This window comes from Armigeres subalbatus, chromosome 1 (assembly GCF_024139115.2).
Source record: "Armigeres subalbatus isolate Guangzhou_Male chromosome 1, GZ_Asu_2, whole genome shotgun sequence".
Taxonomy (NCBI): Eukaryota; Metazoa; Arthropoda; class Insecta; order Diptera; family Culicidae; genus Armigeres; species Armigeres subalbatus.
In genome coordinates this window covers 28523653-28536994 of record NC_085139.1, presented here as the reverse complement: position 1 = coordinate 28536994, position 13342 = coordinate 28523653, and the positions used below count along the sequence as shown (strand labels likewise).

Genomic DNA, 13342 nt, shown 5'->3' with positions numbered 1-13342 from the left:
CCATACACGGAATAAAATTTTACCGAATTTGGCGATTTATTTCAAGTGTGTAGGTTGGAACTTTTTAAAAACGAATTCGACATAAGTTTATGACCACTTTTCTACGTTGTTGTCACATTGTGCCTCTGTCGACTCTGTGCGGATGAATTATGCCCAAATGGCCCAAATCGAAGGAGAGAACAAAAAAAAAATGTTTACAAACTTCATTTTCCGCGCGCAATTTTTCCTGTTTTCATTCGCAACTTGCGAGCACGAAAGCCAAGCAACTCCACTCTTTTGCATCTTGCACTGATTCTGATTCTTCAAGCAATTCGTGTACGTGTTTCGTCTTCGTCCTCCAGCGGCGGATGGTGCTCTGCGGTTGTGAAGCGAACTAGTTTCGGACGATCACAACGCGAGTTCGGCCGAAAAAAAAAAAACGCAGAAAAAAGCTGACGATCAGGACGCAAAGTAGTTTGATTCCTGTGACATTAATTCCGAAAATTCGTTTTTAATAAAGTGCTTATTATAAAGACTGACTATTTTTTATATCAATTCGTCTAAGTGATATATTTTCGAATATATTTAGCAAAAAGGACAAAAATGGCTGTAAGTACCTACACTTGAAATTAGATTTAGGATTCATGGAGCAGATTAATTAATTTTGAATTCCATTCGGCGCGCCAAAGTTGGCGTGCGAAGATTCCCGAATGTCGGTGGACAGCGAGCTGTCAAACTTGTCACCGTGCAAGCCAGTCGCAAACACAAACAACAACAAAACGACATCATCAGCAACTTATCCATTGTTGTCGACGGTGCTTTCAACGGATGAGCGTCGTTTCGTCGTCAAAAAGGAAGAGCCGACCTCACCGAGTCAGAACCAGAAGCAGCAGGTGGAGTGCCCCAGATTCAGCTGGGCCGAAATAGTCGAAAAAGAGGAGCAGGAGAAGAACAGTCCGAAGAGTTCGGTAATTTTGATAATTCGGTGCATAGGAAGTTGCATATTCTATTGTTTCGGTGTTCTTTATAGCCACTGGTAAAGGAGGAAGATTCGAGTGCGGTCAGCACAACGACGTCAACGTCGGATCTGGTGAAGTGCGACACCAAAATGTCCATGGAAGATAGTAACAGTAATACCAGTCTGCGATCCACGGGGTCCAATCGGCAGATAGAAATTGATATTCTCGGTAAGTTTTGGGACTGAGTGGCCTTTGAGGTTAGACTTGCACAATAGGACAGGGGTTCATACACATACTTAAATACAACTAATATTAGATACAGCCAACGTGGAAAAGTACGAAAAGCTGGTGCGCGATGACAAAATAAAGTCTCCGTTCAAGCGGCGCCTCTCTGGTGGTGGAGAGGACGATGATACCAACAGAGACGACAGTCATGCCAAGTTTGTCGATGCGGAGCCTGGATTCGACCAGCAGTACAAAAAGACCAAGATCAGCGAGAACGATCACGGTCGGGCGCGCTTCCGGAGGGAGAGTTCTTCCAGTTCGGCAGATAGCGGCAGCCAGAGCAGCCGGAAACCGATCGAGTACGAAAAGGACTTATCGATTCTGGAGCGCCGACAGAAGCAAATCGATTATGGCAAGAATACGCTCGGTTATGAAAACTACATCAAGCAGGTGTCGAGGTGAGTTCTGAGCGGCGTTCTGGATGCAAATTAATAGTAATGAAAGAAAAATTTGCTTTATAGGGACAAACGCACGAAGGAACACCCGAAGACGCCACCAAAGCACGTCAAGTATAGCCGCCGTGCTTGGGACGGACTAGTCAAAGTATGGCGTAAGAAGCTACACTGTTTCGACCCTGATGCAAAGTGAGAACTATTTTTCTTGGATCATCATCATTTTATAGTTTACAAAAATCTAAAAATTAAAAAACTGATAACTGTTTTTTTTAGACAAGACGCTGATAATGAGCCAACTTTTCTGCAGGAGTGAACTTTGTAATTCTGCTGTAGTCTGGTCCCAAACTCGTAATAAACCGCAGATGAATCGTCCAGAGGCAGTCTTACCTTCATGCAGTGAATAGTTCAAGAGTATTAGGTAAGTGTGTTGAATAGTTACAATTACCTATCCTTTGGAATCGATAAAAGAAAACATGCATTCGAATTGTACCGTACAAGCTGATACCGATTCGATTCTGATTATATTGTTAGTAATTTAATGGATATGTCTACGTGCGTGGAATTCGTAGTGTAGGACAACTCTGTATAAGTTGATTGAATAAAAAAATATTTGTATGTTAATCTATACTAAGAGGAACTTCGCTTCACTTTATTCCGTACTACTGCCCTTCAACAATGATAAAATTTCATCTAGTTTTTTGTTCTGGCGCAATTCCAGCGATTCTAATTTAGCATTGATTTTGTCCTCAAGCGCGGAAAACTTTTGGTCCATATACTGCCTCACGACGGTTTCCATGAACGGTGGATATTTGGAATATTGTGCGCTCGTTGTGCCCCCCGGATCATCATCTTTAGCGGGTGGTCGACCAGTAGAGTCGCGTCTGTCACGAGACGTCGCCGATCCATCGACGGCCATTGTTGAAATGTTGTTATTCATCATGTATCGGGACATTTTCTGTGAGATGAGATTGTTCTGCGCCACAGAATCCAGCACAAATTCCTTACATCGAGCCGCTTTCTCGGACAGGGTACAATCCTTTATTCGCGTTTCAATCCTTGCTCGATTCAGGGTGCTGTCGCTGGCGAACATCCCCAGGGGATTGGAATTTTTCTCCAGCACTAAATGCATTCCGTACAGGCAAAGTGGTTCCTTAGCAGTTGTGATATATCTGATGATGAATTCAGCGGTTCCGCAAACTTCAAATTGAATATCGAACCGGTACAGTTCGGATCCTTCATCGAATATTAACTGACCGTGATGGGTTTGGTGGTACTCGGGAGGTTTGCCCACGAAGGATTCCACCCTACGGCATTCGGCCAGGACGGCCAGTCGCGTAACCTGATATATCGGATTCACACTAAGGGTTTGTTCGCAGTATTCGGTTTTTTCGTCGGGCTCCAGCACTACACAAGCTTCAGGATTAAGAAGATTCTCCTGAGGAATACTGGCAAGGTATGTAACACGATTGATTTAGTAATTTTAGCAATAATGCACGGCTACCATTAGATATTTACCTTTCAGATGTTTCATTTGTCTGGATGTTGTACGACACCTGGCGGGTCACTTCGCCTTCGGTGGCTATCCAATTGAATTTAGATCTAAACGGTGTCTTGCTCATTTTGGAACAGACAACGCTGTTTACTAACGTTTGAACAAAAATCTATTTTTTTCAATACCTATACCATACAGGATCGCGTAAAATTGAATAAATAAAATTACAAATTACTTACAATAATAACTAATTATAAGCTATTTTTATATTAGCGATATTCACATCAAATTTCAGTCAGCATTTAAATAAAACTCCTAAAACTCGAGTTCTCAAGTCATGACCCAAGACGCGAAGGAGAAGTGGGAAAAGAGAAAAGTAATGAATGACGAAAAATCATTATTTTGATGATTTTTCCTTATCAATCATTATAGGCCTTTCTGGATGACAACTATACACGGATAAACTCAGAAACTCATTAATGAGTAAAAAAGTACTCATTCTGAGTTCATATGTACACACCAAATTTTTTTCGCCGAAAATCAGCATAATTTTGCTGAATTTTCTGAATTTTGCCGAGCTGAATGCCCAGCAATCATTTCAGCAAAAACAAATTACTGAAAATTTCAGCGAGTTCAGCTGTCATTTATTTTGACAACTATTTACTGAATAATCAGCAAATTCAGAAAGTTTGCTGAAAGGTCAGTAGATTTGGCCTTTGCAGGAATAGACAGTAACAAACTGATTTAATTCAGCAAAATACATGTAAATGCTGATATCATCAGCTTTTTCGATCTAGGTGCAAAAATTATTACCCAACTGCTATTTTCAATTTTGTCTTGTCTTGTCTTGTCTTAGCACATGCACAGCCAGTATTGAAAAGTATCCTGGAAATGTCGGTTGTGTTCCCGAGCATTTTCTTGTCTGCATTAATATTTGCAGCATATCATAAATATGACACAAGTATTAAAACGGCCAGGCCCATCGTGCAGGCTTGAATTTGGGAGACAATCCATAACTTCCCGGCAATCAGATTATTTAGAAATAAATAACATGATCAACGAAGAGTTTTGAATCTACGAAAGGAAGAAACGGGGACAGCCGTACCAACCGTTTCACATTCAGGGGAAGATATGATTGACGAATCGTTGGGAGTGGCTTTGCTAAAAAGATTAATGTACACTCCTTAAGTTCTCGACGTCTTGGGATGGGACACAGTTTTTAGTCTAGTGTCCAGGCTTATACACAGACGGGCAGAAGTATTCGCATAAATTCAAATAGATTACTATTAAAACATGACGAATACTTATGCACATCAGTGCACATGTAGGCCTAGGTTTAAGCGCCATTTCTCGCTCTCTGGAACGAGAAAAAGAAACAAAAGGAATTTAAAACAAACAAAAACTCATAAGACGATAAAGTTATACCATATTTGTACTTACAGCATCTCCATATTTTCTGGCACAATGAGTCTGTCTGATAGGTTTAAACTATTTGATTTGGGTCGTGCATAAGTTAGTTGTGAGTTTATTTTAACACTGTGACCGATTTAGTTGAGCAACAAGCTCGGACGAAAGAACCTAATTTTTTTCAAATCTGCTTTCCCGGAAAACTCTAGTGAAAATTTCTAGTTTTCCCCAGATACCATCTTTGAACAACAATATACTCAAAAACGAAAGCCCTTCATTAGAAACGTCCTCATGTCTATTTATAAACAGTTAATAATTTGTTATTTGCGAATAATTCGTATAATGTAGAATAAGGTATACTTTTAATTATTTGTATTATTAATTTCAACCTATTTAAATTGGCATCCACACGCAATTAAGTAAAGAAAACATAAGATTTTTCGGAACCATATCTAATTGCTTTTACATATTGAAGAAAAAAACTTATAAAGAAAAAGTAAAAGAAACTAAAATTGTTTATAGCTTTACAACTCCAGGCCTAACGGTAGAGGCATCATCAGCACGCTCCTGCAAATTTGCAATCAATTGGGGTGTCATACGCACTAACTATGACAAATTCCAGGAAAAATGGTGTAATATTTACTTGAAAAAAAAATTCGCATTTTGTTAAATATAATGGCATATTCACATTTTGTTTAAAATAATCTCCGAAATGAAAAACTGGCCTGCAATATTTTACAATACTTCGCAAACTCTTTTTTTTCTTTTGGAAGCATGGAATGAATTACCAACAGTGGCTATTTTTTTACCCGCCGAGCGCTTATAAGCGTATACGTATACGTATATGTGCAAAAGCTATTTAATAACCGGTATGAATGAACCGCCGGAAATCGACGAAAGACATCTAACGCTGGACCTTTCAAAAGAAGGAACTTTTTACGAAAAGCTATTTGGTACCAGTTATGGAGGAAGTCATTTGTTACTACGTCTACAAATATTTTTTCGAAGAAGATGCCTAATTTTGGGAAATCGAACCTTAAATGCCTTTCGCCAACTTGCTTTACATTGTTCTCTAACAGAAAATAAAACAATTGAATTATTTTTCTTGTGTGTAACTTAATGATAGGTCATGCTGAATTATAGGCCCAGTAGCCTTGTGTAGACCGTGAAATAGATGTTTAACCCTTTCCCGCCCACGACTTTTTTCAAAGATTTCAATAGGAAGGAATCATCTTTGAGAAAAATCCTAGAACAAAAGTTATTTGGCATAGCCAAAATTAGTGGAAAACGAAAAAAAAGTTTTTGATTGTAAATCAATAGTTAATTGATTGTTTTCAATAGTTTCACTATTTGTTCTCAAAATTGATTATATTTCCAGTCTAATGGAATGGAACCATAAACATGTGTCCAATATTCCTTTTTGTTGTTGGAACTATTCGATGAAGATAAGAAAATTATTTTGAGCTTTTTAGTGGAATGTTTTCACCTGTCATAAGACGAGTTTGAACAATCCCATTGAATTCCACCACTTAATTGTATCCTGACAGATACGTATTTCGACCTCAACAGTAAGGCCGTCTTCAGTGTCTTGTACTTGACTCGACTTGTCGAGTCGAACCATATCTAATTGCTTTTACATATTGAAGAAAAAAACTTATAAAGAAAAAGTAAAAGAAACTAAAATTGTTTATAGCTTTTCAACTCCAGGCCTAACGGTAGAGGCATCATCAGCACGTTCCTGCAAATTTGCAATCAATTGGGGTGTCATACGCACTAACTATGACAAATTCCAGGAAAAATGGTGTAATATTTATTTGAAAAATTTTTTGGCATTTTGTTGAAATATAATGGCATATTCACATTTTGTTTAAAATAATCTCCGGAATGAAAAACTGGCCTGCAATATTTTACAATACTTCGCAAACTCTTTTTTTTCTTTTGGAAGCATGGAATGAATTACCAACAGTGGCTATTTTTTTACCCGCCGAGCGCTTATAAGCGTATACGTATACGTATATGTGCAAAAGCTATTTAATAACCGGTATGAATGAACCGCCGGAAATCGACGAAAGACATCTAACGCTGGACCTTTCAAAAGAAGGAACTTTTTACGAAAAGCTATTTGGTACCAGTTATGGAGGAAGTCATTTGTTACTACGTCTACAAATATTTTTTCGAAGAAGATGCCTAATTTTGGGAAATCGAACCTTAAATGCCTTTCGCCAACTTGCTTTACATTGTTCTCTAACAGAAAATAAAACAATTGAATTATTTTTCTTGTGTGTAACTTAATGATAGGTCATGCTGAATTATAGGCCCAGTAGCCTTGTGTAGACCGTGAAATAGATGTTTAACCCTTTCCCGCCCACGACTTTTTTCAAAGATTTCAATAGGAAGGAATCATCTTTGAGAAAAATCCTAGAACAAAAGTTATTTGGCATAGCCAAAATTAGTGGAAAACGAAAAAAAAGTTTTTGATTGTAAATCAATAGTTAATTGATTGTTTTCAATAGTTTCACTATTTGTTCTCAAAATTGATTATATTTCCAGTCTAATGGAATGGAACCATAAACATGTGTCCAATATTCCTTTTTGTTGTTGGAACTATTCGATGAAGATAAGAAAATTATTTTGAGCTTTTTAGTGGAATGTTTTCACCTGTCATAAGACGAGTTTGAACAATCCCATTGAATTCCACCACTTAATTGTATCCTGACAGATACGTATTTCGACCTCAACAGTAAGGCCGTCTTCAGTGTCTTGTACTTGACTCGACTTGTCGAGTCAAGTACAAGACACTGAAGACGGCCTTACTGTTGAGGTCGAAATACGTATCTGTCAGGATACAATTAAGTGGTGGAATTCAATGGGATTGTTCAAACTCGTCTTATGACAGGTATTCGATGAAGGTTAGAAGGTGCAAAATTTGATGGTGCACCACAGACACCATGGGCGGGAGAGGGTTAAATTGTACGCCATGCTAGTTACAAATCAATTTGACCGGCACTGATTGACGATTCTTCAATAGCGGGCATATGATAGTCCCTAACATAGTAGCAACAGACATCGCTTGCCTGATTGCTCGCGACAAAATCCCTTATGGCATACACGTAAAAAAATTCAATGTTGTTTATTATTAATATTTCTAATACTTTTTTGCCAAAGCAGGCGCTTAATGACATGTATGAGAAAAAACTTATACGTCGCATTAGTCACATACATTCGGAAACTTATACTTTTCATTAACTTATGAATGTTATAAGCTTCTTGATATGGGATCATTCATTAGGTGGCACAATGAAGAGTATAAGTATTTTCGAATGGTTTTTTGCCATAACATATAAGGTTATTTTTTTACGTGTACATCAATTACTAGATCACTCATGATTAACTAGAAAATAAATCCACTTACCTCGCGTGGCAAGACATGCCTTCTAGAAGTGACACCTTATAACTTACCAACAGAGTACCAGAGTACACTCACCGATGAACCGATACAAAAGGAGTATTCTGAAGGATACAGATGTTGGACGCATCATCTTGGTTATCATTTTTGATGAATTCAATCCACTCGTCACTCATGCTTTCTTGACCGAGTAATTAGATTAATGAATTGGTACACCAATTCACAGAGGTGTCTCGTCCGAAGCCACGTCTCGATCGAAACTGATCCTTGAACGACCTTATTTACTGTCCTGTTCGCTTCTCCGATCAGATTCCAGGATTCTCAAAGATTCTTCGTTTTCTGGTGTGAGTATTGGCATAATTATTGGTTCGGTTCTTGATTTTTTTTTCAGTGAGAAACAGAGAAAATTTGAAATTTTGGCAGGAGTTGAAAAAATATGCGTCCGTTATCTTGAATAGCATACTACGATCCGTACCCAACTGCTATTTTCAATTTTAGTATATTTATTAACAAAAGAATGAAATTAACATTCGAAAAACAATATAATAAGCATAGATATCTGTTTTTTTAGTTTTCTATGATTGAAAGTGCCCGAAATACTGTACGTCCTTTTTGATTGAATTGGCTGAAAAAAGGGATATTATTTCGTAGGATTATGCTGGTTAAGTTTTATGTAAATATAAACATACGATATCATTGATTTAATAGATCAAATATACTACTAAAAATCCACACATATTTATTGGCAAAAATCCATAGATTTAACTTATGATGTATATCAGCGCACACATAACCATTCTCCAAGCGAGCTACTAATAAAATATATATCCATATATCGAATTGGGTCCTAAAGCCCTACACTAATAAAAATCCACACATTTTTATTGGCAAAAATCTAAAGAAATTTACAAATAAATTTTATGTGTGCGTTAATAACCACCCACTATAGGAAAATCCACATAAAGGTTATTAGTTAATACGGGTTATGTGTGTTTCCACATATATGCTATGCGAATTTACATAGCCGTTATGTGGGAAATGCTATAGTCAAAATTTATGTGTGCCACACATAATGGATATGATTGGATTTTTGTCAGTGTACCTCGTTTATGGTTGCAAACGGTATTGCATCGGTCAAGAATACTTGAACCGATGTTATAAAAAATCTGGTAAAAGTCTAAATCAGTAAAAATAATATTTTTATGTTTAATACATTTTGAGGCAAATATTGGCCTGTGCAACATTGCAGAACGAATCAACCATCAGCCCAAAACGTCAGGCCCATATATTAACTGTCAAAGGTTGAGTCAAGTGCCCTGCGGTGTTTTGCTAGTGCGTTTGAATCCTTACGTCAAACAAGACCGAAAATGTCGAGGAAGCATTTTTCATCTATTTTCAAATTTCAAATTAAACAATGTTCCTTTCAATTTTTGGGTCAAAAGAAAAACTGACGCGTTCAGGATGATTAACTTCATCGTTCCCTGAAATAAAATCGAATATCGGTTCTTCATTTTAGGACCCAATTAACAATTATTTAATTTATGTGTGGCTCTATATCGATTATATTAGGATGGAGCTATTGCAAACATTTATAACGGCGACACATATATCTTATATAGATATTTTTGGCAGTGTACTTACAGGAATCATGTTGTATTGAGCGGAATCGAATGTTGGATTTCATGATGCTAAATAAAAACGCTCCTGTTCTAAACTAAAAATTACTACTTGTCTCTGAACAATGGAGCTGTCAAGTCGATGGGAAATGCTGAACGATCAGTAATCTGGAGCAGGATGCTGATTTTCAGTGGAGACAACTCAAATTACTGACTTTCGGCAAGCTACTGAGGTATCCTGTCGAATGACAGTTCAGAGAAAGAGACAACTAGAGTTCATCGAATCATGCTATCTCATGTTAAAGGTTTCTTGAGAATATACACTACTATACGCCGTCAGTTTATTATCGGCTCTCAACTAAACAGCATCTCTAATCCTACTCCGAAAACCCATCATTTGGACAGTACAGTTTGGCGACGAGGAACAACTTAATTGTGCCCAGAAAAAGTGATTGTTGAGCCCAGCATTAGATAGGCATTTGGGAAACCCAAACCATCCATAGCGGAGCAACTGCCTTAGGATACGATACTGTGGGGTGGAGATTAGCATTCGAGAAGTCAAACACTTGGAGCGGCGAGTTAAATCTACACCATATTTGCAAAAATTTAAGAATTCCATTGGAAAGTTGCGGGTGGTGCGGCTACTCAAAGAATTAAATCAAAGTGAGCTTTGCTGTTTCTGCTGCCGAGTGGAAAAAGTGACACCTGGGAAAGGACGTGGATTTCCAGAAGATTTAAAACTGTTCCGAATATCGGCTATAACTGGACAAAGTGGAAACGATCGGTGTTTCGGATTACTTCAAGTGGCCGCCGAAAGGACTGACGAACCATAATCCAATCCACTGGCTACGTGCAGTGCGCTAGTATCTGTTGTAGAAAAGAACTGAAGTCGGTGAGTCCGTTTTAATTGTATCTCTACTCAGTGAGCTGATTTTGATTTTGTTCATAGCTCCGCAGTACGCATTTGCCTCGTTATTAGCCTTATCCACAATCCATACACGGTTAGATGACTTTACCCATTAATGGGTACTGTGTTATTGTTGATATTATTCCCACCGTGAAAAATTCACCCATTTTCTTCAAAAAGCGCCACTACTCATTAAAATGGGTAGTGGCACTTTTTCAAGAAAATGGGTGAATTTTTCACGGTGGGAATAATATCAACAATAACACAGTACCCATTAATGGGTAAAGTCATCTAACAGTGTAATATGTCTAACGTGAATGTAACTACTACCATTGAGCCTTATCGGAAGGGTATGCCATTCGGCGAATGGGTAGAGCGCTTAGAGTTTTATTTTTCCTTAAATGAAGTTTCTTCTACGGCAAAGAGGGCATATTTTATAACCCTCAGTGGCCCAGTGATATACCATGAATTAAAACTGCTATTTCCTACGACTGCTTTATCTACAGTGTCCTATGAGGACATGGTAACTAAACTTCGTACACGGTTGAATAAAACAGAATCTGACATAATTAAGCGGTTGAAGTTCAACAACCGTATACAACAACCCGAAGAAACGGTTGAGGATTTTATTCTGTCAGAAAAACTGCAGGCCGAGTGTTACAGTTGTAAAATAAATGGTCGATGAGAAGACCAGTTCGAATGTAGAAAATAAGGAAAGCAAAATATCGATAAGAAAAACATAAACACCCCTAAACCGTAAACGCAAAATATCATTGCGATCGTATCTGTGACGTGCTGAGCCGCAACGTCAACAAAGATCCGGTCAGGAGAAAATTGTCTGAAAAGTACCTCCTTCGCAAGCAGAAGCACTTGCGCTACCCGTGCAGCTTTGTATTTTCCCGGACAGCAGTGTGAAGTGCAGATCTAAATTTGCAGAACACGACAAGGGCAGGCTCAGCCATCGTAACACCCGGATAACTCGTCTTATCAGCAGAACCGCTTTAATTCTGCTAAGTGCATCGTTGGAACATCGCGCACGGTATTATAACCCCAAAGCGATCAGGTGCGGCCTGGTGACGATTGGCAGATATTCGCCTCATTGCCTCCGTAGAGCGTAAGTAAACGTCAGTGCACCAATGTTCCTAATTGATGACCAAATTCCGTACTGCAGGCATCGCGTAAAAAACTCGCTACAACCAAAATCACCACCATAGCCCGCCGCACACCACAACCCGATTCTGATCTATACGATCAAGAGTAAGTTGAGAACAGTGGAATTTAGATGTGTTATTAATCGCCAACGCTTTGTCCGATCAGATTCCGAAAGAGCTCGAGAACCAACGAGATCTTACTCAACGAGAGGGTGCATTTCGGAAAAAGGCCCCGCCACAGGGTTAGCGCTGCGCAACATGATTGGCGGAACGATTTCTAATCAATGTTTCTCGACAGGGCTTTATTTAGCATCCTCAGAGTGCGATTTCACCGTCGCGGGTTCAGAGTGGGCGATATCCGGTGCAGTACGCTATTAGGCGAGAGCGCTTAGGCCGTGTCATCGATTGCCTGGCGATGCACCGGGTGCTACGGACGGGGAGCCACAAAACCGAAAATTCGATCTCGAAGCGTCAGAGGATACGGTGAACGTTGCCACGAACACCGGCGAGCAGCAAACCAACCATTGTTAGTGGTCGAAGTGAACGCAGGACCATCGATCTCACATCGAGGAGCGGCAGTCGTCGTCGCTATAGAGTTGGGTACCAGCGTCGCGAATCAGCATGTTCGTCCGGGAGTACATCGGCCAGCACGTCACTAGCGTCCCGCTGCTAAGGGGGAGAGGCATATCCCAGTAGCGGCGCACTTAAATTCGGTGAGCAAACCAGTTGCATTTGTTAAGTTCTAAACACTAGATTAAGTCTAACCAGAGTAGGGACAGCTAGGCTCTGTTTAATGAGCAATAAATATGTTTGTATGATGCACTAAATATGGGTCGCGCATATTCATTTTGTTTGTGATCGTCCCTGCGGAGAGGGAAGAGTCAAGGGTAAGAGAACACGAGTTCTGCTCCTTCGGTGATTTTAAAGATTTGGCGATAAGGGATCGCATTTTAGCAGGAGTTCGCGAAAAGTCGCTTAGGGAAAGATTGTTAAATGAAGAAAAATTAACTCTTGCGTCTGCAGAAAAAATAATTGCAACGTGGGAGATAGCAGGAAAGAATAGTAAAAACTTGAATAATAGCAATGATGGTCCATTTGGCCAAGTTGCTTCTTTGAATCATCCACCTGCAAGGGTTGGATCCAGCATGGGGAGACTTTTAGCTGCTCATAATCTTGCGAGGGAATACAATAGTGGAGCGTCAACAAGTTCGCCTAGAGCTTCGGTTAAGGACAGGCTTGGTAATAAACCATATGATAAGAGAGTAAATAGTAGATCTGGAAGGCAAGATTGGAGGGAAACAGAAAAATTTAGACCAGGGCAATGGCGATCAAAGCCGAATCACGCAGATGTGATATGCCACTTCTGCGGAACAAAAGGACATATCAAAAGAAAATGTTTTAAATTAAAGAACATGAGACGCGACACTGTCCACATGGTGGACACCTACGACCAGGAAACCAGCACAGACATCTCAAATCTGCTAAACCGTATGCGAACAGACGACTCAGATAGTGACACAGATGATGGAGACTCAGGTGAATTAACTTGCATGATGATTTCTTCTATAAATAAGATTAGTGATCCCTGCCTCATAGAACTAATGGTTGAGGGCAAAAACTTGCAAATGGAAATAGATTGCGGTTCTTCAGTATCGGTTATTGGTAAAGACCATTATTTTTCCTTATTTAATACACCTCTACAAAATTATACCAAACAACTGATTGTGGTTAACGGGGAAAAACTT

General features: G+C 39.1%; 2 protein-coding genes across 3 annotated transcripts; one reads left to right on the top strand and one right to left on the bottom strand.

The window, feature by feature from the left end:
- Window positions 1-228: 228 nt before the first annotated feature.
- LOC134223205 (histone RNA hairpin-binding protein-like) lies at window positions 229-2255 on the top strand. Its single transcript, XM_062702348.1, has 6 exons — window positions 229-588; window positions 669-947; window positions 1010-1166; window positions 1255-1621; window positions 1685-1807; window positions 1892-2255. The coding sequence occupies exons 1-6, from the start codon at window positions 583-585 to the stop codon at window positions 1929-1931; spliced, it is 972 nt and encodes a 323-aa protein (XP_062558332.1). The 5' UTR covers window positions 229-582; the 3' UTR covers window positions 1932-2255.
- On the bottom strand, window positions 2249-3471 carry LOC134223216 (uncharacterized). 2 transcript variants are annotated; one of them, XM_062702357.1, is made up of 3 exons: window positions 3394-3471; window positions 3134-3295; window positions 2249-3063 (listed from the first exon to the last, which is right to left on the bottom strand). In XM_062702357.1, the coding sequence occupies exons 2-3, from the start codon at window positions 3235-3237 to the stop codon at window positions 2268-2270; spliced, it is 900 nt and encodes a 299-aa protein (XP_062558341.1). In that variant the 5' UTR covers window positions 3238-3295; window positions 3394-3471; the 3' UTR covers window positions 2249-2267. The 2 variants fall into 2 exon arrangements, with proteins under 2 accessions (XP_062558341.1, XP_062558350.1); XM_062702366.1 differs by having other exon boundaries at window positions 3134-3260; window positions 3350-3452.
- Window positions 3472-13342: the final 9871 nt, after the last annotated feature.